The 26,807-nt window shown below is 41.1% G+C and overlaps 2 protein-coding genes across 4 annotated transcripts in view; both read left to right on the top strand.

Annotated features, from left to right (window-relative positions):
- Window positions 1-2,364: 2,364 nt before the first annotated feature.
- myd88 (MYD88 innate immune signal transduction adaptor) lies at window positions 2,365-7,486 on the top strand. 3 transcript variants are annotated; one of them, XM_048971127.1, is made up of 6 exons: window positions 2,365-2,423; window positions 3,385-3,596; window positions 3,869-3,991; window positions 4,120-4,300; window positions 4,844-4,935; window positions 5,732-7,486. In XM_048971127.1, exons 2-6 carry the CDS (start codon window positions 3,425-3,427, stop codon window positions 5,884-5,886), a joined length of 723 nt encoding a protein of 240 aa, XP_048827084.1. In that variant the 5' UTR covers window positions 2,365-2,423; window positions 3,385-3,424; the 3' UTR covers window positions 5,887-7,486. The 3 variants fall into 3 exon arrangements, with proteins under 3 accessions (XP_048827084.1, XP_048827065.1, XP_048827074.1); XM_048971117.1 differs by lacking the exon at window positions 2,365-2,423 and adding an exon at window positions 2,431-3,137; XM_048971108.1 differs by lacking the exon at window positions 2,365-2,423 and having other exon boundaries at window positions 2,430-3,596.
- A 5,453-nt stretch (window positions 7,487-12,939) lies between these two features.
- Window positions 12,940-26,807, top strand: part of oxsr1b (oxidative stress responsive kinase 1b) — a 65,734-nt gene continuing 51,866 nt past the window's right edge. Inside the window, exons 1-2 of the mRNA XM_048970999.1 lie at window positions 12,940-13,193; window positions 24,859-24,971. Coding sequence (XP_048826956.1) covers window positions 13,124-13,193; window positions 24,859-24,971 — 183 coding nt within the window. The 5' untranslated portion in view covers window positions 12,940-13,123. The remainder of the gene's footprint in view (window positions 13,194-24,858; window positions 24,972-26,807) is intronic.

Genomic DNA, 26,807 nt, shown 5'->3' with positions numbered 1-26,807 from the left:
AAGCACTCGTTTGCTTCACGAGAGCAGTATTTAACCTGTGTTATTCATGACTTGTTCCTTCAGTAGTTCACAAGGTTTTACAGAATTAACAGATATAGTAACAAATACAGGAACTGCTTGGGATGAAAGATGCATCATGATTTATTAATGAGATCAGTATGTAACTAAGACTCAGTTTGTGGTTAATTAATACATAGGTAATAGGATAATATATTGGTACCTCATCAAGTAAGGTATTACTGTTATGTCCCTGCTTGTGATGATACCAGGCCTTGCAGTCTTTGAAACTTACTGTAACCCGAATTCTCATCGGACTCCTGGTCCCTGTTATGCTGTTGGTTTGCTTGGTTATGGGCATCACCTATTCATTATGTTGTATCTGATAAGATCAGGAGATCAGACTCTTTTCATTCCTTAAGCCTTCTGTGTTATCAGAACGTGTAACTTGATTAGCAGTTTTGACACTTCCTGTTGTTTTAGCCCAGTGTTTTCAGGGCAGTTGCTGTAACTTCGCACCCCTGACGGCTGTGAAGCTTGAATCAGGACTTAAGCACATAGGATTTTCTTATGTTCTCATTTTGTTTGCATGCATTTGCTTCAAGGTTTAACATTTCTGTCACAATCCAATGAAATACTGTTCAGGATACTGAATTTCCCCTCCTGAATGCTGGAGCTTGTGTGTTTGTGTGTGTTTCTGGCCGCCATACAGTGGACCAGAGTGCTCTCCCTTACAATCTATGCTTCCCAAAACTGCCCCTTTTTCGGTTAATTCCTAAGTCAATCAAATTTCAAGGATGAGAATATTTGTTGTTTAAATTCAGCTTTTCCTGCTTCTTCACCCCCAGTGCTTTCATTTTGGCTCCCTTTTATAAACCAATAAAATTCTGTTTATTTAGTATAATAATCTCCCTTTCAGATGGACGTTCAGGTGCGCTGTCACTACGGCAACTGGTGGTACTCTGTGCCAGTGCTGGAAATGACCCATGAGGGAAGAGGAAGGTTAATATCACCAAATAACGGGCCCATTATGATTACAGTGCGGGCAGAAGTGCAGATATGGAGACACAAACAGCCAAGTAAGCCCTAATACTTCTATTCATTAAAAAGAATTAGGTTGTTACTGACAGTTGGTTGGATTTTCTTGGATCATGTTTCCTAGTCTTTTGTGTAGTGCTTCCAAATAACAAATAAAATGAAGGCATTGTTCACTGTGTAATAAATGAAACATATTTTCACATTTTTGAAAGTGCTCATTTCCTTATGTAGCTGACCCTGTTCTTTTTTACCTGTTTGTACATCAAGGTATTACAGCTAGCAGGTTATTTATTTTGCTTATGGACCACATCATGACAGCGTAGGGGAACTAGAACCTACAAGCTACAGGTTTAACATCTTCACTAAAATTAAATTGAAATTTCCGCAATCAAATGTCTGCATGCTGCAACCTGTTGAGCATGAAATCCACTCTTTCATTCTGCACCACGAAGGGTTAAACGGCTTCACTCTCCACTTGGAAATTATTTTCCGAAGAGTTAAACACGCTGCCATTTGATGCAGGGTTTTGTTTCTGAAGTTGCCCCGGAAATCGTGTGGCTTAAACACAGTTTCTAGGAAAATATTTCAACTTATCAGGTATAACCCAGGAGCTGTGTGCTGGAGGCTTTCACCCGTTGGTGATGTTCTGCTTCCGATGCACAATCTGTGTCTAAAATATCTGAGTTAATTGATGTTTGAGGTGTGAAGGTTAATAGATGCATGGTTTGACATTTAAAAACAAAACAAAACAAATAAATAATAAATGTCACCCGTTCCGTTTCAAGCCTCCATTCTTCCAACTCCAAACCACTCGCCCAGCACTGGGTCACGGTCAGTTAGGGATTGATGCAGCAATCCCAGCATACGAGGAAGGGGACACCCTAGCAGCAGGTGCAAGTCTGCAGTCTAACTATTGTTTCGAATAAACCAGTGTTTTTTTTTGAGAAACATATTGTATATTTGTTCATTATTTTGCATGGTCACATAAAAATTAGTGTCTGGTCCTACTCTGGCTCTAATACTTACTTGAAAACTCTATCTATCAGTGTAATGTTACCTGACATGCAGCTGAATTCAGTGCCTCAATCCATCTTTTTATCAAATTGTGTTTTGTGTATTTTCACTGCTTAAATCGTCCTTTTCCCTTGTGAACCCAACAGCAGAGTCGACTCGCTGTGACTGTCTGAAAGTGGTTGGTTTTCCTGCCTCTGAATATCTGGCATAAATGGGAGCTGAGAGTCATAGCGGGTGTGTGGCATGCTGGTGCTTAGTGTGCGAGCATACAGGAAGGAAGTGGAACACGCTGTGGGCCTTTTTAGGGCTTTATGTGAAAAAGGAAGAGAAATTTGATCTGCGAAGACCAAGACTACTTCATTTAACCACAATTTGTGAGTGAACGTTTACTTCAATTTTACTGTTAAGAAATGTCCAGATATTTTCTTGCCTATAGGCCTAATTTATGCTCCATCTATAATTTTAAGCATTGCTAAAAATGACAAAAGAAGTAGACTATTACTGAGAGTGACATTGTTTTACCCTATTATATTCAAGGTCTCAGTAGTTAGGTTTGTACTTGGGTGTTTCTTCTGGCCTTTCTGCATTTTGGTGAGGTCTAAATACGCCTCCCCCTGCTGGAAATTCACATGGATAACAACCTTCAGGTCAATCTACAGGATGCCAAGATCTTAATCCAGAAACAACAGCTGGTGAAGATCAGCAGATGCTTCCCAGCTCCAACTGCATGAATGTTGTGTTTTCTTCCACTTGGAAATAATGCGCTGCGTTTGAATTGATCATAATTCGCAGTAACTCGTTGGTCTACTGTGGAGGTTTTTGGAGCTGCTCATAAACAACAGGCTGATAACAGTCTGTAGGTGTTGCAAAAGTGGATCTTGGGCCAGCTGTTCCTTCCTGTGACGTGAGCTGCGTTTTTTTTTCTACCGCTAAAAAACGAGGAAACGCGGCTGTCACTTATATTGCTAATTTGGGGGGGGATTCGACTAAAAAACACGGGGTATTATTACTGTTGTTGTTTTGGATGGAAACATCCTACTAATCATCAACACCAGCGAAGTTTAGTACGGTCCCTTAAAAGTGGATGGGTGAGATTTCGGTACTTTGTTTCTCTTTATCCGCATTTATTCCGACATTGCTGAGAAATAACAAAGCAGTAGGCATATGCAACTTGTAGCGACTTTTCGGATCCGGACTTCTTAATTTAAATTTTACATTAAGTCTGATCGGTAACATGTCGGCTCAGTGTAAGTCCAGCGTTGATTTTTGTAGTATCCCTCTGATCGCCCTGAATTTCGGCGTAAGGAAAAGGGTCGGGCTTTACTTAAATCCCAGAAACGCCGTAGCTGCGGACTGGACAGCCCTGGCCGAGGCTATGGGCTTCAGCTACCTGGAGATTAAAAACTACGAGAAATGCGAGAACCCCACCATGAGTGTTCTGGAGCACTGGCAGGCCAAGGGATCGGAGGCCAGCGTTGGGAGGCTGCTGTCGATACTGGAAGAAGCGGAAAGAAAGGACGTTATTACAGACCTTTTTTCCGCGATCGGTGAGTTAAAACGCAAGACCGAAAAGAGTCACTTTCATGCATATAAACTGCAGCGTTATACAGGTGAAGCTGCAATGTGTAGTGTGTTGCAACAACTAAAAAAAAAAGTTCAGTAATAGATTTGGGTCAGTAAACGTGGTTATTTAGGCAAGACTTATTCAAACTCTTCGTTTTAAGTCTTTGTGATTTAACGTTAAATTACTTAGATCAGCTTCATTTCCGTGTAATGTGGCGGTGTCTTGTTTGATCAATACACGAGTATTTTCCCATAGAAAAGGATTGTTTAGAGTACCTGAAGAAGGCAAGTGAGGCCCCAGTACAAGTACCGGAGGTGGACAGCTGTGAACCCCGCACGGCGGAGAAAAGGGGCATCACCATACGAGACGATCCGCAGGGTCCGTATAGCAGAGTGGTTTGATCGACACGTACATCTTATGCGTTTGTTGGTCTGAATAGATTAATGATATTTGGCTTTTGTTTTTTGGTTCCTTTTCTTGCTCACGGCCTGCGTCTCTCGCTGCAGGCGTCTCGCCCGAGATGTTTGATGCCTTCATCTGCTACTGCCAGAGTGACTTCAGTTTTGTCTGTGAGATGATAAACCAGCTGGAGCATACAGAATGCAGGCTGAAGCTGTGTGTGTTTGACCGCGACGTCCTGCCTGGCACCTGTGTCTGGACCATTACCAGCGAGCTCATAGAGAAGAGGTGAGTCGCACATCTGTGCTGGGTTAGTAGCCTGTAGTTCAGTGTTCCTCAACCCAGTCCTCAGGGGACCCCAGACCATCCACGCTTTTGCTCCCTGCACACCTGCGCTAGATATTTGCCGTTCTTGATTGGCTGTGAGCTGGGAAGGACCAAAAATGTGGACTGTTTGGGGGTGCCTGATGACTGGGTTGAGAAACATTGCTGTAGAGGATGTGCTGTCTGTGGGATGATGGTGATTCTAGAATTTTTTTTTAGGTGGGGGACATACCAGGGAGCATAATTCATACAGATTGGCCAACCTTATCATTAGCCAATGATATGCTTTAAATTGGTGAATGACAGGGCAGCGGACCCTATGTGAACCAATTAGCTTTTAACTGGGGCAAGTGCTCATTTGGCCCCACCCCTTTGTACTCCCCTGCTGTGAGGTGCTTATTTCGGTGTTCTGACATGCTCTCTTGACCGTTTGCAGTTTGTCAGCTCTCTGTATGACGCTGTACCTTTGAGGCCTTTGTCAGTGTGCTGTGTTCTGCCTGTGTACAGGTGTAAGAGGATGGTGGTGGTGATCTCGGACGATTATCTGGAAAGTGATGCCTGTGACTTCCAAACCAAGTTTGCTCTGAGCCTCTCTCCAGGTGACATGCCGCAGTGAGCAAGAAGAAAACATTTTCACACTTTATGAAGCTTAAAAGCATGGCCCACTAAAGAATAGATTATAAAAAAATTAAAAATCACTTTCACTTCAACTATCGTATGCCATGCAGTGCGCACTAGGCAGGGTAGCGATGCTGTGCGAACAGCCACCCGAGATTTAATTTTTTAGAAAAGACTTCGGCCGTATGTGTGAGTTGTCGTAAGTCTCACAGGTTGTAAATCAGGGACAGTCTGTAAGTGTCCCGCCCCCTTGAAGCCCCTGTCCGTTGGCTTACACAGTTGTATTCCAGAGAATCTGCAGAATCTACAGTTTATTGGGGTAAATACTGATAATTCGACATAAGGTCATGAAATATAACGCCATTGTTACACTTCGTCCATCAGAAGAACATTAGTGAATACTTCTCCCCACTTAGTCCATAGTAGTTATTTTCAACAGGAGCAACATATAAAAGGGCGTTGTGCGGCTCAGTGGGCTAAGCCTGTGTGCCTGTAATCAGAAGGTTGCTGGTTCAAACCCAGCCTCAGCACATCTGCAGGTCCTTGCACAAGGCTCTTTACCCCCAGCTCGCTGGGCACCCCAACAGGTGGCTGCCCTTACTCTCCAAAGAGCTAGTTGAGGGAGGCATAAAGACAATTTGAAAATATCTATTATTATTATTATTATTATTTTATTATAACAACCGGAACTTGCTTAGATACAGATTCTCTGGCAGCTCATTGGTTCCGATAAAAAGAATGCGATACTCTGTTCACTCTCTCTGTCGCCTCCTACAGGAGCACGGAGCAAGCGGCTGATCCCAGTTGTGTACAAACCCATGAAGAAGCCCTTCCCAAGCATCCTACGGTTCCTAACCCTGTGCGACTACACCAGGCCGTGCACTCAAGCCTGGTTCTGGATCCGTCTGGCCAAAGCTCTGTCACTGCCATAATGTCATAGCAGCGAAAATGAAGATACTGTTGGCTCCTGTGGCCCAAGGTAGTTGTTCCATTTCAAGTCACGTGACTTTACACATAAGACCTTCCCAGCATCCTTTGCAAACCAAATACAGAAAGAATGTAGCACAACCATTCATTACATTTCTGAATTACATTGTTTGACTTTCTGGTTTGAACATTGATTGCTGAATTGTTTACAACAACTCCGAGCTATTAGTTAAGTTCTCCCCAAACGAGCTTGATGAGCCAAATGGCCTCCTCTCATTTGTAAATTTGCCTCGAGCAAAGGAGACTAAGGGGGGACATAATCCAGATATACAGTATAAGATTCTAATGTATCTGGATGCTGTACAGCCAAATGGCTGCTTCACTTTTAGTTTAAATACTAGAACTTGTGGCCATAGGTGGAAATTAGCGGGAGACCATTTTAAAATGAATTTGAGGAAGTACTTCTCAAAGTGTAGTCAGAGTATGGAATAGTCTTCCCGTTAGTGTAGCGCGAGCTAAAACCCTGGGTTCCTTTAAATCGGAGCTAGATTTAAGATTTTTTTAAAAATAAAATTAAGTTACTCTTTGACATTAAGCTTTCTAAGTGTTTGTCAGTTATACGATACATGCCATATCTGTTCATAGTGTAACTAAACGTTTGTCGTAGTGTGCCTTCAATTGAAACCGTGAAAACAATATCAGTTCTCCTTGCAATTTGGTTGCATTTCCTAAAATTTGTGCAAATCGACATGCACAGATTAAGAAGTGGTGTTTGAAATAGAACCAGACGTTTTCACTTTCACCCTCTGATTGTAGTTTGCAGTTTTTTGTGTAGTTCCTCAGAAGTCAGAAAAAAAGAGTTTTCCTTATGGTTACATGTCTACCACTTCAGTGACAGATTTTGCAATATTTCATATGACTTATGACCTATTTTTCAGTGCAGGTATAATGTACAATGTTTTTTCCTATAAAGTTCAGAATTCAAAATGTCAGTATCTCATGAGAAGAAGCCAAACTAATATTTATTTAGTATACTAATTGTTTCAGTAATTACTTGGTGTACCAGCACAAATTAACTTGACAATCCAAGAAACATATACATTAAGTCAAAAACTAATTTAGTGAATAAATATACTACAGTCACAGGTCACTGGGTGAAGCAGTCTTCTGAAGTGAAATTTGAGCGCTTTGGAGTTGAACTTGAAAGAGTGTTGAAATTCTGTGTATGTTCTGTTTAATTTAGTTATCTTTGTGTTTTGTTGCAGTTCTGTTTTGTACTTTTTTGATTTGAGGATGATTTGATTGTTTTGATGAGACTGCCTGCCTAGATTATATTTTTATTATAACAACGCATCATGGTAAATTGGTAGATTGCTTCCTCTCTCCTGCATTCTGTGTAATATAATTTTGGCACAACTTCAAGATTAACGAAGGAGACAATTTTATAACAGTTTTCAAGATAATGGTTGATTACTGTTTGTGCGTTTTCATTACTACCATTGTTTTCTTTTTGTGTTGGGTTTAGCACAGCATAGGGTTAGAAGATTGGGCCATTCTTCCTGGTGCCTTAATTGTAAATGAAGTGCGTTTTTTTTTTTTTTTTTTAAATAAATGCAAAATTTCACAATGCTGGCTCTTATTATGAAAAAATGAAAGGCTGTGATGGTGACCTGCTAATTCTGTTCCCTTTTCTTGGCGAATCAGGAGGGGAAAAGCAAACCTCAGAGTCGGGGATTAAATTTGGACAGACTGAGCTCATAGTGGATTCAATTTAAAAAAAAAAATAATAATAAAAAAATCTGTAAAAGTAAGCAGTTTTTTTTGAGAGGTGGTGGGGTAACAGATATAATCTAATTAATTTAAATAGTGCATTTTCCTTTCATTAAAATCAGACCTGCATTGTAAAGACTTGGCTTTCTCTTTAATAATAATAGTAATAATAGTAACAATAATAATTATTTAATCTCCTGAAAGTAAGGTTTCATAAAAGGAGCTGATTAATAAAGGAATGCTTCATTGACTCAAATACAGCAATGATAGTGAGCCGCAGTAGTGGTACACAGTATCAATCCAAGTCATTTAAGAAGCAAAATAGAATCAGAAATAAAATATTCATAAAAACTGTGTAATCGTTCATTGTCTGTAGCATCTGATGGATGGACTCCAAACTCATCCTGACCTTGTGCAAAAGAGTTCCTTTCCCAGGCAGCCCAGGACACCAAGCAGAGGAACACCCTGAATGGGCTGGTTTAAAAAAATCCACCCCGGTCCAATTTTATATGAAGTCATCATGCTTAAATGTAGTGTTGTTACAAATAAATTATGGTTGATTAAGCATTTCTGAATGAGAGCCCTAAAGAAATTAATACTGCACACAAAAGGAAAATCTAAATTAATTTTCACATTTTGTGTAGCGACGTAATTTCAATTGGCAATCGCTGTAAAAAATGTATTGATTTTCAAAAGCTTCTCAGTGTCGCTGCGAGGAGCAGCCTGTCCGGGACAGTACAGGAAATGTAGCAGCTCGTTAAATGTCATCCACTGAGCTGAGATGCCTTTCGGTGGACTGGAGAAGCTGGAGAAACTGCTGGAACATGGATCAGAGAAGAACCTAGAGGTGACCAAGACGACTGTGCCAAATTTATGTTAAATCAGTACTTGGCAAACGGAGTACATGCGGAATCTTTCTTAGGTGACAGACCACTAGCCAGCTGATGTATTCTGGGTTGTAGTTTTTAACATACATTATATAATATTATATATTTAACATTATATTAGTTTGTATTTTATATTATTTTACCCATTTTCATAGCCACATTATTGCTGCACGCGTGAATGTTGATGTTCCTGGAAAATAGTTTTTATTAATCCCAGACAAGTTACTTTACCTGTAATGTAATATAATCTCAAACAGGTAAAGCCTTAGTGAACATCCTTGAAGAGCTATTTGGGGTTTCCACAAACAGCCATGTGGCAGGGAGACTCAGTGACACTAGTTTCATACCTTCATTACTAAGGATTTGAATCTAACATCTACAGTATTGTGCAAGAGTCTTAGGCAGTCCAAAGAAATGTTTAAAGATGTTTATCTGGGTAGCAAGTGTACTTTGGCTTAGAAGAAAAAACACTTAATATTAGAACATGTGCAAATTAAGAGTAACAATAAAAACTAGTAATAATTTCTTCTGTTTTCTAAAAAGTTACTGATATCTAGTTGGACGGCTAGATGAGCACTGCTTCAGTTCCCAAACTTCTCCTCAGGGGCACCTCAGCCGTTCCATGATTTTGTTAAATTTCACCAACAGCTCCATTAAATAATGAAATATATTGGTTTAAAAAGTCAGTGACAGATTGACTAGCTGTATGAGGTGTGCTAGTGGCCAAGTCAAACAATACATGGCTGCACTGGACGGTCGCTGCAAATACTAGGATGATTTTAGCAGAGGTTCTGAAATGGCGAAGCTGACAGACTTTGACAGGCGTAATATCATAGTTTTACACCAACATGAGGATAATCTAAACATCATTTTCTTTGCCTGCCTAAGACTTTTGTACAGTACTGTATCCCAGTGCAGTTTGCATATACTCCAAATTTTCCTGCAGCCCGAAGTCTTGCAGTTGGGCTCAACAGCATCACTAAGCTGCCAGTAGTGGTATAAGCTCCAGGTCCCCAATGACCCTGATTGAGATAAGCAGTTGAATGGCGTATGTTTGAGAGACTAGAGTTGGATGTTTGGCTCCCTCTATTGGTTAATCAGAGGTGATTTATAAACTATTTAGGCCATTTTCTAACGAAACGTAAGTTATTATTATTTCTAAAATGACAAGCTTTTTTTCTTTTTACATTCTTCTAGTAGGTGTGTTTTACCTTCCCTACCGCTGTCTCTCCTCAGCCAGACCATTAAAGGATCTGAAGTATTGTCTTTGTGGGAGTCAGTCCGGGGGGCTGTTCTTAAGAGCTGCAATACCGCTGACCTCCACCACACGGCATCGGAGCACTGAAACTTCCCAGGCCTGCGAAGACTGACCATAGCGTGCTCGGGTTTCCTGGCTCTCCATAAGTCACTGATCTGCCTTATTTCACTGGAAAGCGAGGCTAATGTGCTTCAGCTGCCACTAGGCTGAAAAGCTGGCAGAAGTGGGGTTAACGATGGCTTCAATAGAAACGCCAGTGATAATGTGTCTGGAAGCTAATAAATTTGAATGCCAAGACCTTATTAGTTGCAACAAGATGTGCTATAAATCTTATAGATACACTTTAAATCTAATTAATAACATATTACGTTTACGTTAGTGCCCTGAAATGGACTGACACCCTGAGTGCCCCCTGTCTTGTTCTGTATGCTGCTTGGGAGAGGCTCCAAGCCCCCCACCCCCAAATGAGTCTGATCAGGGCAAACGGTCAGAAAAGAGATCCAGAGGACTGTTTTCCCGTGGATGTTTTCAGGATGGCTCCGGTGAAAATGAAAATAATTTCAGGGCAGGATAATATTTATGAGTCATTCCCAGCCTCTACCCTGGTGGGAATCATACAGTATGACAGGGCGTGTTTCCTTATATGCTGTTGAGGAAAGGGGCTGCGTACAGCGATGGAGTAGCTGGGTTTCAGGGCTTCCCTGTAGCTATGTGACTCAGAAACGTGTTGTCTGACATGCACTCCGCTGGCTTGCTGTCTGACAGACACCGATCAAACACTAGAGTACACATCCCTGCAGAGAGGGTAACTCGACGAGGATTTAGTTAGGCTACGAAGATGCTATGCGACTTTGTTAGAAGGCACATTTGTTTTGCCTGGCTGTGAATGATGCATTTTGATACATGCGTTTCCTAGCTACAATTCTCAACATTAAGAATAGCTGTTGGGTTTGCTTTTACTATGCCTTGATCTTTTTTAATGCCTTTATGCTAGATTGGAAAAAATATAGGTAACTAAATTACACTTAATATGTATAGAATAAACCTAATCAAATGATCTATCAATAAAAGTAGTTCAGAAATAAGCGAATTAAAGCAAGCCACATGTATGTCAAATAATAGTTGGTGATATGTTTATTGCTTACTTGTTTAGCCACATCCAGTACAAAAACAAACCAACAGATTACAAATGATCAATAGGTAACAGGCGTAAAATTGTGAGGTAAAATTTGTCAAATAGGCTATTGCACTTAAAGACTTAACAAACACTGTGCACTTTTATGTGCAGTATACTGTCTTAATATTATTTCTGTGAAATAATTCACTCATACACCCAGGCCATGCAATCTGTATTCTGTATCTGCATCTGTACACAGTGTGTATCCACTTACTCTGTCCTGCAATTAGTGTGTTTGCTGCTTTTATTATTTATATTTTTTTATATTGTGTTATTTTATGTTTAAAAAACTGACTCTTCTCTGTCTCTCTATTTTGCAAAAATGACTCTGGGAGATACGCACAAGAATTCCAATGTACTTGTACTGACCTGTAGCTGTGCAAATGGCAATAAAGATCTCTATCCATCTATGAAAACAAGTAACACAGACATTGCAGTTGATGAAGAGCAGATGCGATTAGGGCTGCATTGGTGCGGATTTAGTTATTGATTATGTGGATGGTTTTGCAGAAGAACTGTTCTGGAATTTGGTCATCAGTGAGACCTCCAGCCCGAATCATGGGGTGAGGACAGCATGTGGTTGGGGGGATTTGAGATCCATAAGACACTTTGTGCTTTGCCGTGGCAACGGTTTAGAAAAATATTGGTACTACACCTGACCTCCATCCATAAACAGCTCATCATATCTTATGCCACAAAGAAAGTTTCGAACAAGTTTCAAGTGGCTTTTTGGGACAGGGGTGACCTGACTGGTTGTTATGGTTGCCTCAGCCAATAGCTTAACGTCTGTGTCGATAAGAACCTCCAAGTAGATTCTCTTGTGGTTAATGCAGACTAGTTCATAATGCACCACTGAAAGCAACTGATAAGTCTTCCAGTGAGTCATGCTGACCAGTTTATACCCACTGATAAGCATTGCTGGTTTCAATTGGAATTTTTACACAATTGGCAATGCATGAGTCCAGCACGTTTAAAACCACAAAGGGGAGTAGTATATCTAACTGATAACGCAGGGTATCCAAACAATGACAGGAACTGCGATGGCTGCTTTTCACACCATTTATATTAAAGATAAGTAAAAACAGTTATTTCCAAATAATACATGTGTAATATAAATAATGACGCTATTTCATTTCACGTATCAATGTATACAGCAGGCACTGATTCTTCGCTGTAACTGCTTAAATGTATTATTACTTCATTGAGGCCAAACTGAGTTTCATTGACCACACACTGCATCACCACCGTAGCCGAGAAGATCATGATTTACCGTAATTAAATATATTGTTGGGTGGCACTAACAATTTTTAATCAATCGCCTCATAAGTGCATAGAGATATGTCAACGATCCGGCATGCAAGGGTCCCTCTACGAAGCACCTGGTGGAAATTATGAAAGTTTTGCAGGGAAGTATAAAATGGTTGGGTTATTATTTGATTGACAGCTGGTGGCACCGCCCCCGGTTCCCGTCCAAAAAGTGCACGAGACAAGCGAGCTTGTAGCGTCACCGCGCGGCGTGTCACGCGGTGTCCGTCCTGTGCCGTGGAATTTAATGGCAGCCATTGCTGGTGTTGCCTTTTCTTCAAAGTATTGCTGGGACCGTGAAAATGTACGGATGTAAATCAACGTATGTAAATACATACATCTTAGGGGGCAAGAAAACACGCAGTTGTTGTAGCGTGTTGACCCAGAAAACCACCGTTTTGGGGGTATTAAAATAGTACAAACTACACAAGCAGTTTTTTTCGTGCTTGGCGATTTGCTCTTTTCTTGCTAACGTTGACATTAGCATTCGCGTAATGGCTCATCTGTGGATTACTATGTCTTTGCTATTTCGAAATAATAATTAAAACAGTACAACCGAACGGACAATCAATTTGCTGCGTTGCCGCGCAATCCGTCTGCCACACTCAAGATGGCCCCCTTCCGCGTCTGTCCAAGCACTTCAGATGGGCGCGCGGTGGGTGGGGCCAACGTCGCCTGTGGCAAAGTTTCGGAATGGGAGTAGGAGCTGCTAAAGGCTCCCAGTGAGAACTCCCGTGTCTGGTTGTCTCAGGGTTCTAACTATATTTACATCCGGAAAGAGAGGCACGCATATTGCAGTTTCGGCGTGTACGATTGTCACTCAGCTTCGTCACAAAATTGCAGCTATGTCGGAGGACCTAAGTTCCCAGCCTTGGTCCATCAACAAAGATGATTATGAACAACAGGAGGTGATCGGTAAGTGTCTATACTGCATCGTGCACCGGGGTCCCTGCCTGCGATGGCTCGCGACATTTGCAGCGGCGATCAGATAAGCTACCAGACTCTATTCGCACTATAGCTGTTGCACTTGGTTATTGATGTAAGCTCTGTACTGAAAGCAGCTACCGTAGCTGGATAAGTGATAAATGGCAGTACGCCTGTCACAGGTAAGTGACGAGTCTTTCCGGATTATTATGATCGCTGTTGTTATATATTAATGCTGAAGCCATGCCGACTGGATTCCCGGCTTCGCAGTTGTGGTATAGTAGTGCTAGCTAGCACCGCAATCAGGTTCACATGCGTGGGCCGGCTGGCCGTGGGGAGGTTGAAGGGGGGGAGGGGGGATGCGGGTGCTGTCGGTCGCCTTGACCGCGAATTGTGTCTACCAGTCTTGACCGCGCGCCTTGACCACAGGCTTCATGCGGGCAACTCCCGCACCCCGCGCTTAGCTGTCAATGGGTGGTGCTCAGCTGAAACATATGGGCGGGGTAAGGGGGGGTAGGGTGGTGCTACGTTTGACAGCTTAATTACTCTAAGGGTTCCTCTGACACATTGTCCTGATTGGTGGGATATCTGACTGCTGGTTGCTGCAATAATAGTCATCACTGACCAATGTGCAGCTTATCATTATTGATTAATTCATTATGCGTTACTTTTTAATCATTCCCTCCGACAGATTGCAATAACTTGCATCCTTTTCAAAGTTCAATATTATTATTATTGTTATTATTGCATTACTATTAGTATTTTATCAGCATATTTGCTAAGATTAGCTCAGTGTTTTATAAATATACAGCACAAGAATGTCAAACAGATTTTTTCACTGTAGAATTTTGGTTGTGAAATATGTGGTAACTTTATGGATTTCTTGTCCAACTATGTCCAATGGAATTTAAGACATACTTTAGAGTATTTGCAAAAGTTTGTACACTTTTTGTGGTAATCATGTAATTCGCATTACTTGTTTGAATCCTAAATTCATATTTTTTGTTTGTTTTTTATGAGTAGTTAACCTGTGTTTTTAAGTATTATAAATATTTGAGTGTTCTTGTTGCTTTCGACATTTACAGCAGGTACTTTCGAATGTAATAATTCTTGGTAGCTGTTCTTGGTTTTCATGATTGGTAAAAAGTTTCAAAAGTGAGAGTAATACATTTAATATTTGTGTATGTTTTCCAACACCGGCTTTTTAATATGCGCAACATTAGTCGATGTTATAGCTGTCAATGATGACATTATTTTAATTGCCTCAAATCCAGTGTTGCTAAATCATTTAAGAACCTTGGGGAAATCACATGAAATTGAGTAATAAATTTGAATAATCACCAATTGAATAATCATTTTTGCTGATTATTACATGTCACACTGTTTCTACCCATCTATATATTTCAATTTCAGCTACTTGATACTTTTAATTTTTTAGCATGCTCTTTCCTCCAGAGTTTCAGGTTGTCTGGATGTGGAGTTTGTGGTTTTCTGGTTGCCATTTTGCTTCAGCTTTCCCTCAAGTAACCATGCTGTTATGCAACATTGTAAGTTATTTTTTTTTTACTGTAAACTATTACCTGAAATTATTTTTTCAGGATAGAGGCACTTCAGTGAGCAGCACTGTGGCCTCACACCCCCAGGGTTGCTGGTTCGATTCCCAGCTCTGGTTCCATCTGTTTTGGAAATTACATGCTATCCCTGTGTTTAACTGGGTTTCCTGCCGTAGTCCAAAAGCGTTGGGTGAATTGGCGTCTCTAAATTGCCCATAATGTTTGTTTGCATAAGTGTGATGATAGTCTGATATCCTGTCCTGAGTGTTTCCCTTGTTTGTGCTCTCCTGTGTTTCCTGGGATAGGATCCAGACTCATTCTGGGTCTGAATTAAAAATGTAATGAAGGAAGTTGTATGGTGTCTAAATTTTTAAATACGGTCATTAAAATCTTTCTTTGCAAAGGTGCAAAAAAGCATTCTCTTTACATCCTGGTGACATGCACACTGACTTTGCTAGTCTAGAATATGGTGGTTTCTTCCATGTTTCATATACAGCCAAGGAACCCAGGACTGGGACTTATTTGTGTTTGATTACTCTTGCAGTGTAAATTTGGCTCAGGTTAGATTTAATAAGTCAGAATGTTTTATTTTGATACCAAATGAAGAAACCAAAAATTTCAATTTCACCTTCATTCATCTTTACTGGTTTTTGAGATATAGCTATTGGAGTATGGGTCTACTGATCCCACCTTCATTTCCACTGGAAGATTGTGATTGTGGGATTTCACTATCAATCTCATTTAAAAACTGCATTTTTCAAGCTAAATTTTAGTGCTGAGTTTGGTGGGGTTTTTGTAAACTTCTGTGGAAAGATTGAGGGTGAAATTGGTTGTCAGACTGTCGAAATATTGTATTTCAGTGGATAATTTCAGTGCAATTTTTGAAATGATGACATAGTTTGGCAAAAAGAGTAAGAACATCCTTTATTTTATTAAGAAATATGCTTTATTTGTATTGCTATTAGTTACAAAAAAGTGGATTAGTATATTAAAGTAGGTTGTAGTAACTTGTACTTGTTGCCCTTAAAATAGTTTTCCCTGAAAAAATGTTGCTTTGTTATACATCATAACATACTCAGCATTTTTTGAGTCTCAACATTACAACCTAAAAATGACGAGTGCCACCGAAATATTTTTAAAGAATGTCAATAAATATCCCCGCAAGTACCGTGCTGGTAGTTTATTCTTCAGACAGCGTGTGAAGGGTGATAATTATGCACACACGATGTAAATGGGGCAGAAAACGATTTGTAAGAAATCCTGCCAGGTGGAGACCAGCCGGTTCTGTTTATCTAACATTTGATATGCTCATATAAAAATGCATTTGAAGGCGGCATTAAGATGTACGGCTGGGTGACTGACGGAGCAGGAATGAAGTGATTAAGGTGTCCATGCTGTTCTCTTCATCAAGACGGCTAGAAGATGAAAGACAAGATGTCCGCCTTCCATATGCGATTAAGTCTGGCTGCTAATTTCTTTTAAAAAAGGTTAAAGGAAGTGGCATCGGGGTGCCAGGTGTGTATAGGTGTTTGCCTTCATCTCAAACTTTAACTGTTATCCTCATTTCCTGCTGAAAACTGGCAATTACATGGAAACCCTCCCCAAAATCTCTCCAACATATGTTACCCATTAAGTACACTCCTCCCCCACCAAGAGTAGCTGTCTTATATCTGTTTGCAGCATCTGACTTGTTCATTGGGTAACCCCCCCCCCCCCCCCCCATCCAATTTGCTGTCATTATTTATGGCAAACAAATGCAAAAGTAACAGTTCAATATTCATATGTTTTCCTGAAACTTTCATTGCATATATTACGTTTTATAAGCCAGGGCAATAAATTAGAAAGTATATTAACCCCTGTTTGTTTCTCCGGAACCTGGCAGAGTCATGCATCTGCAGACGAGCAGCAAGCATGCAGCAAACAGCAGGTCCCGGCTAGCTCTGCTACACTGTCTTCCCCCACGTTTTTTCCGTGACATACATTGTTTGATTTTATTTTGGCCCTAAAATCTGGAACCCTGAAGCAGAAAATATCTGAACACTCTATTACTAACGTTTCATTTAGTCATAATGTTATTAGCTTATTTTGCAAAAAATTCTGGTCTGGGAGCTCTATCTTTTTGCCTGTCTGTAAACAATGACATTATGATTACAGAGTCGTAGATCTATAGATATGATTAAAAAACAGGAGCGATATACAAGCACTTCACAGCCCTTTGTGTCACCTTTAAACATGGTCCAGGACCATTATAAAATGGTTGATAAAATTGAACTTTAAGCTGGGAACCTGGTGCATGTAGAAGAATCTGAGAGTAGCTGGATGAGTCTGCTCTTTGTATGCCCTTTTATTGAGATTAATAAGCTCATTTTCAAGCAGTTGGTAGCACGAGGGATTAATAGTCTATCTCAGTTGTATTGTGGGAAATCACCCTTCTAAATTTAAGTTCCAGAGATCTATACTCGTGAACTTTGACTAACAAGCTGCTGGTTTCCAATGTGCTGTAACTTTAAGGAGAATGTTTAAACTTACATTTGTAAAACATGCTGCTTCATACAGCTGTTAAATTGCAATGTCTCTCTTTGGGGGAAAAAGTTTTTAGACAGAGCTACACGATGTAATATAATGAAGAAGCCCAGAATTCACAATACAGAGAAACACAGCTACCTCACGGACTGATTCAGAAGATGTAGCCTGATACAGGGGGAAAAAAATGTTGGTGAATGTCACCCAAAAGTTTTTGTTTTTGTGACCAAATTTTTATTAGAGATTTTTTATTTTTTTTTAACAAAGAACAAAATGGAACAAAACAGAACATACTCCACCCCACCCCACCCCACCCCCAATACACCCTATGACAGCAGCTCAATTTAAAGAAACAGAAGACCAACAAAGGTCACCGGCACACTCAGCCACGGAGAGCACAGCTAAAAACTGAGGATAAAAGAAATAACGCACTTATACCACTGAAAAATGTCAGAATTAGGAAAGTAAAAATCAAAACAAAAAACAAGGAATACGGCCTCAGGACGTGACCTGCAACCAGTCCTGGACCAGCTGCACGTCATGGACCCAGCCCTGGATTGTAGAACCAGACGAGTTGAATGTCACCTAAAAGTTCTTCCTGAGTCGTTGCACTAACTGAACACATCCAAAAAAATCACAAAACGGGAAAGAACAACTGCTCCTTCTGCTGGGTCATTTACTTATCTCTTGGATCTCATCAAATTTGAAACTCGTGTGTAGTTTAAAACAAGGAATTTGAAAATGCCAGGCAGAAGAGCATTTATTAGCAGTGTGGTTATGCTTAAAAGGACGTGGAGCAAGTTTGGAAACGCACCCGTGACTAGACACGCCTGTCCTACCTAACCCATTCCTTAACCCAGACCATCCTGTGTGTTAACAATAAAAGCTTTGTACATTCCAGAGTGACTGTGAGAGTATGTGCTCTCTCACAATGCCGACTCGCTATGCCTTGGTGGAGATTGCTCTGGCTTTCCCAGTCAGGTCTGACATGGATCCCTGCGTTCTGCCCACGGGCTTGATACGTGTCGGCTTCAGCCACATATCTGCTAGACATACTCTGGGTTCGTGACTCCGCTTAGTGGAATTTGGATGGCTGTTTTTTTTTTTTTTTCTTTTTCCTGAATGACCTGCATTTATGACAATGCCCTAATTTAGTGTGGGAAACTTAAACAGTTGTCATTCATTATCTCTGGTCATTATTATCGCCGTTTATCAAGACTGCTGCTAAGCAACAGTTGAGTTATCACTCTGCGGATAGATGAAAGCTTTACTGTAAATTGCAGGCTAGATTCTGAAATGAAAACCAAGTTAATTTGAGACCTTTGATCTTTCTTTTTTTTTTATTGGGCTGATGTAGTAGATTTGGGTCCCTGTCATTATTTGAGGCTTTTAGTGGATCTGGCTTGAAGTAGAAACATTGAAAAAGTCTTAGATCAGGCTCAAGCACTGGAAGCTGTGGTCGACCCATTTTTTGAACTGTCAGGATAGCAAAAGCTGTCAGCCATTGATTGAGCGATGGTACGTCCTTTCAACATGATGTCTGTAGATGTCCACAGATGTGCATGTTGCAGAGCGAGCCTCACAAATCCGACAGCTGCTGGAGTTTGGTGTGGATGTGGCAAAATTGGCCAGGTCAAGAAACTATCTAATCGCACCCACCAGAGAGTCCAGGAGATTGCGATGAGCTCTTCCCAGCAATGGCCGATAAGTCTAACGGTAGCGTTATAAATGGTACCCCTCCTGAGGTTGATATGTTTAAAATCTGTCTGAAATAATGCTGAAATAATTTTCGTGTCTATCTTCCAACTTCTTATCCAGTACAGTGTAGCAAGCAGTCGGGGGGGCACACACCCTGGGTAGGATGACTTCATCCTTGTAACAAGAAAAATAATTCTGTGGATTTCCTTCAGTGTAGCTGCAACTGAAAATTACAGATCTGAGACCTGGGACCTGACTGAGGATTGCTTATGATCCAGCTCACAAGCACACAATTATAGAAGATGTTTGAAGGCCTTCTGTGGGTATACATGAGTATGCCTTGTTGATAGTAAAATGAGTGGGATATGTAACACATGACTTAAATTCTCATGGTGTGCTTGATGAAGGGGTCGTTGATTTCCTGCAGCTTTTGCCAATTGCGTCATCATGAATAATTCCCCACGTTTCTTGATATGGTGATGCGTCAGCTTTCCCACATTATGTTCCCACATTCACTGTATCCTGCTGATGCCATTCTGCATTCTCTTCAGATGCTGTAGTATTTCTGGGAGTCCAGATTTTTTTCCTTTATGCTTCTTGGGCGAAATTTAGGAAGACTGTAGGGTCAAACTCTCGGGAAGGGCCCGACTTTAGGGTCAAACTCTCGGGAAGGGCCCCACTGTAGGGTCAAACTCTCGGGAAGGGCCCCACTGTAGGGTCAAACTCTCGGGAAGGGCCCCACTGTAGGGTCAAACTCTCGGGAAGGGCCCCACTGTAGGGTCAAACTCTCGGGAAGGGCCTGACTTTAGGAGTAAGAAGTACAGTTCTGAGTTTGCTGGTTGCTTGAATCAATTTGTTCTGTACTTCAATTTGACTCATCATTTGTTGTTACCATACCTCTCTTGGTTCACTCTGCTAAACAAGTTAAGTTTCAGATATGGCTCTGTGTACTTTTGCTCAGAACAAAAAACTAAATTTAGCATTAGAAGATATGGAAATTAAGAGTAACACAATAAAAAGTAGGAAAATTTTCCTCTGTTCTCCAGAAAGTTACAGGTATCTTCTTGGATGGTTCGATGAACATGGCTTCAGGTCCCAAACCTCTGTTCAGGGGCACCTCAGCCATTCCATGTATTTGTTACATTTCACCACCAACTCACTTAATTCTTTTAATTAGTTAAAAAAAAGTAAATGAGATATTAATTAGCTATACAAGGTGTGTTAGGGGATGAGTCAAAAAATGCTCTGGTGTGTTGGATGGTCACTGCAAACACTGGAGTGATTTTAGCATATTTTATTATTATTTTTTTTAAAGCTGACTCACTTTGACAGGCATAGTAGCATAGTTTTACACCAACATGAAGATTATTTAAGCATCATTTAAACGGCAGCTGCCTAAGACTCTTGCACAGGGCTTTATATGACTTTTCTCTCTTTTTACATTTTGCCTTGATGCACTCTGAATTATTTTCTAAGTGCAGGAAAGGATGCAGGATGCGGTGCTGTGCGATGTGATCATGAGCTGTGTGTGGAATTTCTCACCCTACCTTGGGGTGGCGTGAGGAATGTGTGCAGAGCTCTTGGAGGGAAATTAATAAAAGCTTTGGTGTGTGAGGAGGGGCCCTGGGGGGAGGGGGGGCGACTCCACAGAGAGGAATGCACAACTTTCAAACATGGGTGGTGACTTTAAACACCATAGCAACATATCAGACGTTCTTTGTTGCTTGTTGCATTCGTTCACTATTCAATCCCCATTAAGATATATTTTTTTAAAGCCTGGTTCATTACTCTATAGTTCTAATTCTTTCATTTAGATTTCAATTTTTATGCATTTTTAACCCACACTGCTGTGAACTGTAGAGTTTGTGCGACATTTTTCCTTGATTTATTTTTCCTTCAACCTTTTGAAGGTTCCGTCTTGAATATTAAACACGCCTTTTGATGTACATTTTGGTGGCTGCCCGCATTTTTATTGGAGGTGGGTAATTAGGGACGGTAGACCCTGCAGCTTTTCAGTGAGCCTCAGGTGTCCTCTAAGAGTAAATGGTTGCGCAGGGGAATGACTGCGAAAGAAGCTTTAGACATCCCATCCGGTCCTATCCGGTCCCATCCGGTCCCATCCGATATCCATCTGCGGCCGACTGTTTTCTATGCCTCTGCTTTCTCGTCAGATTGTCGTGGGTCTTATTTTCCTATTTAACAGTTGCTGTGTGTGTGTTTATCAGTAGTGGATGGTAATTTTTATAATGGGGGAGGCACAGTGTCAACTGTTGGCAGTATAACCAAAAAAGTCGTTATTTTTCTTATTTTACTGGGTCACCTACTTGTATTTAAATTCCACTCTCTTTTTGTAAGAAATGATTTATTATCCTGTCATACCAGCATGACTCCTTCTCAAGCGATTTGAACATACAGACAGCTTAGTTGGTAAGCTAACTACAAAACGAGTCTATTTAAAATCGCCGAACTTTCACTGAAAATTAAACGAACAATCAAACTCAAAAATGCAATGACAGTGACTTTGTTCGCAATATTTACAAATGCTGGTGGTGAAATGCTTCTGTGTCCATACATACGACAGAATGAATGAATGAATGAATGGTTTCCAGGCAGGTCTAAAATACCTGACCGCAAGTCTATCTGTCCAGCCAATGTTGCCTAAGTAAAAACTCTGTATGAAGCTCTGATAGACTCCCAGAGCAGCACCGCATCTGCGCAGGTTCTAAAAACATGTAGTCAAAGCTTATTGGCCAATAATCTTTTGTCTGTTCTCCATTTAGACAAAACGTACGTGAATCTTTCATAGATTTCTCATGTATCACCGCATCAGTTGGCGTCTATGGACTGTATTTATCCTGATTTCAAAGGGCAAATTAACATATGTTGTCGAAAGCATCTTCCATGAAACTGTGGTTCAACTGGTAATATAGATTACACTTTTAATTGTAAATATAATTCATGTACATTTTTATATTGACTAATTAAATTCTGCATTTTTATGGTGGAAGCCAAGCTTCCTATATAGTCTTGGAGTAATCTCCTGTAGTGTGTCCAGAACAGAACTTTTAGGCAGCTTAAATTGGTGTAAATGTATGAGTTTTATGTTTGTCAGTGTGTTTCACCAGAGCCATTTCGATGCTTTTCTAAAGTTACCCAGGATTTGAAGCAACCATCCAATACATGCCTGTGTTTGTAGAACTCAATCCCTCATCCAGTTAATTGACTAATTAAGTAAATTAAATGAGCTGTTAGTGAAATTTAGATTGACAAATATTTGGAATGGTTGGTATGCCCCTGAGGATGGGTTTGGGAACTGAAGCGATGTTCTTCATCCAACGTTTTGGAGAACACAAGAAATTCTTACCATTTTTATTGTATTGCTGTTATGAGTTTTATAATGTTAAAATGTGTTGCTTTTTTCTGAGCAAATATACACTGTTGGCTGTCTTGCACGGTACTATATACATAAATTTTATGTGCTCAAGGCCCATTGCTTTTCAGTTAAGGAAAATGACACAGATATAGAGCTGGATGTGGGAGAACTGGCGCCTGTGTGCAGCGACATTAGCTGTAGTTATGGGGTCCGTGGGTCATGCTCGTTATGTGATTTGAATAATTTGTTCTGTTTCACCGCATGTGTGTTCGTTTCTTTGCGTTTTTGTTTGGTTACTGATCCTGTACAGTTTCAGTAGCTGTTTATAGTAACCCTCTAATGATATGCTGACTTATTCTGTGTGAATAATGGTTATATACACTACAGTTTGCATTCCAGAACCTGGATTCCTTTTCATGGTAAAATGTTTTAGCATTTCCCCCATATTGGATTCTAGCAGAGGCATTGGACTGGAGACTATCCCAGGCAGCATAGAGTACAAGACAGGGATGCACCCTGATTGGGATGTAGCTTATCGAGTTCGTGCCCTTGTCAGGGTCACTCAGGTCTTCATACCTTCCCATGACTCCTACATTCAACACACCAACTACGAGTACTGAATGTTAGCTTACCTTGGAATGTATCCCAGAGCTTCACCTGCATCGTTTTTATGAGAGTCAGCATTTTTTACTTCATGTGGGGCTGGTCTTAATGTTTTGGCACATTGTTCTGTATATTACAGTACAATCAGAAAATGTATACTCACTGAAAGGATTATGTTTTTGTGTCTTGGTGTGTTCGTTTTGGCGTGTTTTCTTTTTGCACTTGATTTTAATTAAATTTATGCACAGTTTAGTGCAGATTATTGGAACTGCATTGTATCATGCACAGTTTTTCTGCAGGGGCTGTTTGCATTCAGTGAGTAAGACATTAATTTAATGTTATCTGGTCTGTTTAGTAAATTAATGCTGGTAAAGTTAATGCTGGTAATTTTTGGTAAGCTGAATTTGTTTGCAGAAGTGAATGTGACTCAGAACATTTAGCCTGACCCAGATAAGCATTTTCTTTTTGCAGGGGTAATTCAGTGCATGCAGGTCACAAATAATGTTGCTTTGAAATGATTGGTAAGTCTGTTTAGCTAGTTTTGCAAGTTAACTGTGTAACACCATCAGATGCCAGTCAGAATGTATATGTCTGTGTTTACACATTGTTTTGGTTTGTTTTTGTGATTTATCACTGTTGGAATTTCCCCTCCTAAACAGATAAGGTACTACATTGGTGTGTTTTGAGGGGGTTGGTTAATACACCATAATTTATCCTGCATGCTCCCGTTACTCGTCTCTAGGCGCTTTTACACCAAAGTTCCGGACCTGGGTCCAAATTTACAAGTCCCTGGGCTGTTGGGCTGTCTTGACCGTGACTGATGGGGGCACATCACTTGTAATGGATCGGTTTGCTCAAAACCATATGTCTTAACTCTGGCTCCATGAGGCCACATTCTGTGATTCACACGGCGTCATCCCAGCAAGGCATTCTGGGAATGGAGCCTCACTTCTTTCACCATGAAAGGGACGGAGGAGGAGGTGATACCTAGTGAGCAGCTGAATATAACTGCCCCCTAAGGATGTTTTCTTCTCACCTACCAAACCTAGTAGCTGCTAAATATACCCAAACATACGTCCGAAAACAGTAACACCGTGTGTTGTATGGGAGCGACAGCATGGAGTCATCTAATTAATAGAGCTGCTGGTGGTGACAATAAGTGGTAGCCATACTAGGAACATGTGTAGTATCATATGCTGTCACTGCTCGGCTTTCTGCTTTTCGATTGCCAACTGTGTGCAAGTGTGGTCACCAGGAGAACTGTGGTGCATCGCACAATTACGACCCTTTGCTGCACAACTGATGATTGAACTTACGGGGTTGGGTTGCTGGATGCCTACTAGTGTTGTTCCCCCCCCCCATTCCACTGGAGGGAGATATGAATCTCATGGCTTTTTCTGTCAACCAGTCTGTATGGTTCAGCAGGTTAAGACACTGTCCCTCAGATCAGAAGGTCGGCAGTTCAAATCCCAGTATTAGCAGTGAGATTGCAGTCTTGGGTCTTTGGGTAAGACCTTTTACCCCCAATTGCTCCAGGGGCTTTTTTAAAATAAAAGCATCTGTTAAATAAAGTAATATAACAATGTAAATCAAATGCTAGCTGAGGGAGTACAAAATGTCTTCTCAGAATGGTATGCATGAGAGCAGCCTGTAAGGTCCTCTTTATATCCTGCTCTGATGCATATCTGAGCTTTTTATGAGTTTTTCATATTCAGTTTTCAGTATTGTCTTATGTATTTCCATGTTATATTTTAATGCAAAGTGTAGCTTTAAATGTATGGAATATTAAACTATCTTGTCAGCCTAGAATAGTATAGCTGGATGTGCATGTATTGCGATCATATTTATACTAGTTGGCATTGTTCCAGTTTTCTTGGTTCCTGATACCAAATTTATCTGCTTTCAGGAAGTGGCGCTACAGCGGTGGTCCAGGCCGCCATCTGCGTGCCCAGAAAAGAGAAAGTGGCCATCAAACGCATCAACCTGGAGAAATGCCAGACCAGCATGGACGAACTTCTGGTAACGTCATTCCTCCTGAACACCTGTGCAAGTTAAAAAACGTTCAGCTCTCCAACGGCAGAGATTAATTTTGTATCAGGTTATCTTGACGTGTTTGGTCTAGTGATCTGATGAAAACTCGCTTACGAGATCATTAGCTGGTTGAGCAGTCATTACCTGCTAAATGGGAGTGTGATGGAAGGTGTAGTGGGAGGGGAGTTTCCCCTCGCCTGGTGCGTAGCACAGCGGTCTGTCTTTGAGGTACCTCGTCCATGGTGGAGCTTGAGGCTCTTTCTGCCTAAGCGGGAACCAAACCCGTCAGACCACTTCATGGCCGCGTCTCTTCTCGGTGCGTGCGTGTGCTACGTGACAGACCCTAATGTAAGTTTCTGGTGTTCAGTCACGTTTTCGGCTTTTAAGATAAAATAAAGCCTTTCCAGTTGCACGCGCACACATACCGTTGAGAGTGAAGCTGGTGGTCTGTGTATAGGATCAGCCATTTATGCAGTGCTTCTTGCAACATTTTTGGGGCGGGGAGGAGGGGGGTGTGGACTTTGCTCAAGGGCCCAGTGAAGATCTGGCTATTCTGCTGAGCATGGGATTCAGAAGGATGACCTTCTGATCACAAGCGCAGAGGCCTAACCCTCTGAGCCACGCACCAACTCCCCGAAAGGAGCAGCGTCATCCCAGATCCAACACACACTTAATTCGTGAAGAAATCTCTGCCAAGAATGTATGACCTGAATAGTCATAGTAGCTACAGTTGTCAGTAGGGAGTGGGTTTGGTTCTTATCCTTACATTTTGAGTCAAACGGAACAAAGTGTCCTAAACAAGAGCAAGATGAGATATGTGACAAGATGCATTACAGTGTAGCTGTACTCATACTTTGCAATTGACTAATGAAGCATCATTTCATTAAATTGCTCTCCTGTGCTCTGGATGCTGGTGGTCAAATTTGGTGGAAGTGTGTTGCTCAGTGGGATAGCGATTTGTACCCAAGTCCAGGAGGTTGTGGGTTCAAATCTCATGGTTGACAGAATAATCATATTACTGTTTGGCCTTTGGAAAAGACCCCAGCTGCTCCAGGGGCCCTGGCTGACCTCGCTCTCTCGGGCTTTTCGCAAAAGCTATGTTCATGCAACATAATAACCTGGATGTCTGGTCATGAGAAGCAGGTCTTAAATCTGTGCTAGATGTTGAGAAGCTGACAGAGAATCCTGCTGTTATGGTGACTGAGACAGGATGTCTACGGAATCCGTGGATGATGAGCCTGTCGTTGCCACAAACCTGTCATTCCTGATTCATGTGAACCGGTAAGACGGTGGAAGGGTGTGGACATCTTGGGGCGGTGCTACAGTGAGCCTTACAGAGGCGTTATGCTAGCTGACATAACCAGGGCTTGTAAAATCACTAGCCCAAAGTCCCGGGACAATGAAGTTTTCCTGTCAGGCTACCAAAATGTAACAACACCCTGCCTGATAGGCTATCAGAAATTATTATCCCCTAAATAAAATACAATTCCCTCCTTTGTTTGTCTTTTCAGTATAAATCAACAAAGTTTTGAGAGTAGCATTTAGTGGAAAATCTCACTAATCAAAGTCCACACGAGTAATATGAAAAAAGCGATAGATGACTGGGGAGTCGCTAGCTTGGGCAGTTTTGCGCGCTCGCTGCAGCTTGTGATGTACGAGGGGCTGCCATCACATCGAAGTGATGCTGTTGCTAGTGGGAGAAAAATTGTGAGGCATTTTAAGCATTCGCCACTCGCGTGTCCTCGCTTGGAAGATATTCCCATTGAACTACAAATGCTTCAAAAATGCCGCAAACAAAATGTACAGACAAGGTGATACCGTACG

Source organism: Brienomyrus brachyistius, chromosome 1 (genome assembly GCF_023856365.1).
Source record: "Brienomyrus brachyistius isolate T26 chromosome 1, BBRACH_0.4, whole genome shotgun sequence".
NCBI classification, from domain to species: Eukaryota; Metazoa; Chordata; class Actinopteri; order Osteoglossiformes; family Mormyridae; genus Brienomyrus; species Brienomyrus brachyistius.
Note: the sequence above shows the minus strand (reverse complement) of the source record. Positions and strands in the feature narration are given on the sequence as shown.